At 39.3% G+C, this 3,319-nt stretch overlaps 1 protein-coding gene across 1 annotated transcript; it reads left to right on the top strand.

Moving 5' to 3' along the window:
- On the top strand, positions 1 to 1,482 carry LOC107633536. The gene is made up of 2 exons (XM_016337151.1): positions 1 to 283; positions 563 to 1,482. The coding sequence occupies exons 1-2, from the start codon at positions 1 to 3 to the stop codon at positions 1,480 to 1,482; spliced, it is 1,203 nt and encodes a 400-aa protein (XP_016192637.1).

Genomic DNA, 3,319 nt, shown 5'->3' with positions numbered 1-3,319 from the left:
ATGCCGTTCATTGAGTTGTATATTGAGTTTGAGCAATTTGAGGCCGACCGAAATATCGAACGGGAAGATTACATTAGTAACAGTGAAGAAGAGTTTGAAAGCAATTACGAAGTTGTTGGTCCAGAGGGAGACGAAGTTCAAGGTGATGGCACTATGGAGGCAAATGTGACAGACGTGGAAAATGCATTGGCAAACGACCATCCGTTTGAGGAACCATCTTTCATGCGAGCGTTGGATTTGGAAGCCATGCATGCTCCGGAGTTTCCTCAATATATGAATGCAAGTACGTGATGTAAAATTGAGATAATTACTTGATGTAAAATTTATTTATATTAATATAACTGTAGTGAGTATTGATTTTTTATATTAATATTAAACTATAAATTAATATGATGGTAGATATTGATTTGACATATGAAAATTTATTTATGTTAGTATGAAATTTTTGGTATGATTGATTTACAAGTTATAGAGAGATTTGACTTTTAATTTCAGTTATTAAATATTTGTTTATAAAATTTTAAGGTACGACTGTTTTTGTGGCAAAAATTCCTATTGGCAGATGGTGAATTTTCCATGGAAATAGAATTCAGTTCCAGGGAAGCTGTTATTATGGCGATGAAAGATTATACTATTCGAAGAGGTGTAGACTACAGAGTGTATGAGTCGGAGCCGCTGACCTTTTATGCCAAGTGTACGCAGTATGGATCAGGCTGTGATTGGCTTATCAGGGTTAGCATGATCAGCAGAAAGTACTGTTGGGTTATAAGGAGGTATAATGGTAGTCACACTTGTACCAGAGCAACCATTTCTCAGGATCATTCGAAGCTGGATTCAAACACTATTGCAGAAGCGATAAAGCCGTTGGTTGAGGCTGACCCCTCGATAAAGGTGAAATCAGTTATTGCGGAAGTGCAGTCAAAGTTCAATTACACCATCAGCTATCGGAAAGCATGGTTGGTAAAGCAAAAGTCAGTGAAAAAAATTTTTGGAGGTTGGGAAGCATCGTACGAAGCTTTGCCCATATGGTTTGAGGCAATGTGTCATAAGGAGCCATCAGCAGTCGTCCATTTTGAGACTATGCATGCATATCAAGGTGATGACTTGGTTATTGATATCCGGGTGTTGCATCGAGTCTTCTGGAGTTATTACCCATGTATTAGAGCATTCAGACATTGTAAACCCGTTGTCCAGGTAGATGGGATCCACTTGTACGGAAAGTATAAGGGTTGTCTGTTGGTTGCAGTTTCACAGGATGATAACAACAATATCGTCCCAATTGCATTTGCTATTGTGGAGGGAGAGACTTCTGATGCATGGCACTTTTTTCTTAGTAACCTGCGACAACATGTGGTGACTCGAGATGGTGTGGGACTGATCTCTGATCGACATGAATCCATCAATGCAGCTGTGGCCCGCAGTAACGGAACTTGGTCGCCTCCCAGAGCCTTCCACATGATTTGCATCAGGCATATAAAGTAGGGGTGTTCATAAAAAAACCAAAATGTGGTTAACCGGTTAAAAAACCATAACCACATTTTGGTTAACCAGTTTAATGAAACAATTTAAAAACCATATCCATATTTTTTAGAATTGGTTAACCAAAACCAAATTAAAAAAAAACCGGTTTTTAATCGGTTAACCAAAACCAAAACCAAATTAAAATCAAAACTTAATTTCAAAACCAAATTACATACTCTTTCTCTCTCTCTCTCCCCCTTCCTCTCCCTTTCTCTCTCCCTCCCTCTCCCCTTTACTCTCTCTTTCTCTCTCTCTCTCTCTCTCTCTCCCTCCCTTCTTTCTCTCTCTTTCTCTCTTTCTCTCCTCTTTCTCTCCCTTTTCTCTCTCCTCCTATCTCTCTTTTTCCCTACTCTCCCTCCTCTCTCTCTCTCTCTCTCTCTCTCTTTCTCTCTCTCTCTCTCTCCTCTTTCTCTCCCTTCTCTCTCTCCTCCTATCTCTCTTTTCCCTTTTCTCCCTCCTCTCTCTCTCTCCTCTCTCTCTCTCTCTCATTTTCCTCTTTCTCCTCCTCTCATTTTCTCTCTCCCTATCCTCTCTCTCTCTCTCTCTATTCTCTATCCCCTTATCTCTCTCTTCTTTTCCCCTATTTCTCTCCCTTTTCCCTCTCTCTCCCCTTTCCTTCCCCTCTCTCTCCTTCCTCTCTCTCTCTCTCTCTCCCCTCTTCCTCCTCTCTCTCCCCTTTCTCTCTCTCTCTCTCTCTCTCTCTCTTTCTCTCTCTCCCTCTCTCTTTCTCTCTTTCTCTCCTTCTCTCTCTATCTCTCTCTCCTTCTCTCTGCTCTATCACTTCCTCTCTCTCTCTCTCTCTCTCTTTCCTTGCCCTCTTTCTCCCCCTACGTTCTCTCTCTTCCTCTCTCTCCTCTCCTTTCTCTCTCTAATCATCTCTTCCCTTTTTCTATCTCTCCCCTCCTCTCTCTCTCTCTCCTCTCCTCTCCTTTTCTCTCTCTCTCCCATATCTCTCTACTTTCTCCTCTCTTTTCCCTTCTCTCTCTCTTTCTCTCTCTCTCCCCTCTCCTTCCTCTCTCTCTCTCTCCTTTACCTCCCCTCTCTTTCTCTCTCTCTCTTTTTTCTTTTCTCTCTTTCTCTCTCTCGCTCATCTCTCTTTTCTTTTCTTCTTTCTCTCTCTCCTCCTCTTCCTCTCTTCATTTTCTCTCCTTCTCCTCTTTCTTTTCTTACGCTCTCTTTTCTCTTTCCTTCTCAACCTTCTCTCAATCTCTATCCCTCTTCTATCTCTTTTCTCCTCTTCTCTCTAAAGCGAGAGAGAAGAGAGAGATGAGGCGAAGATAGAGGAGGTGAAAGAAAAAAGGAGAGAGATAAGAAGAGAGAAGAAGGATAAGAGAGAGAGAAGCAGAGAGAGAAAGAGGACAAAGAGAGAGAAAGAGAGAGGGGAGAGAGAATGAGAGAGAGAAGAAAGCAATGGAAGGGACTTCATTATTTACAAATGTTACTCGTATCATTTAGAAAGAAAAAATTAGATTAAAAAAATTCAATTAAAAAAAAGTTTAAAATTTTGGGTTTTTGTATGTAAAAATATTAATTTTTGTGTAAAAATCTATTTTTACATGTAAAAACCAATTTTATGGTATAAAAATCAATTTTTTAGTATAAAACCCGGTTTTTGGGACAAAAACCGGTTTTTTGTGTAAAAGTTTGGGTTTTATATGTAAAAATATTAATTTTTGTGTAAAAATATATTTTTACATGTAAAAACCAATTTTATGGTATAAAAACCAATTTTTTGGTACAAAAACCAGTTTTTTGGTACAAAACCGGTTTTTTGGTAAAAAACCGGTTATTTTTTAAA

This window comes from Arachis ipaensis, chromosome B03, assembly GCF_000816755.2.
Source record: "Arachis ipaensis cultivar K30076 chromosome B03, Araip1.1, whole genome shotgun sequence".
Classification (NCBI taxonomy): domain Eukaryota; kingdom Viridiplantae; phylum Streptophyta; class Magnoliopsida; order Fabales; family Fabaceae; genus Arachis; species Arachis ipaensis.
The sequence above is the reverse complement of the archived record's forward strand: the minus strand, read 5'-3'. Positions and strand labels throughout refer to the sequence as shown.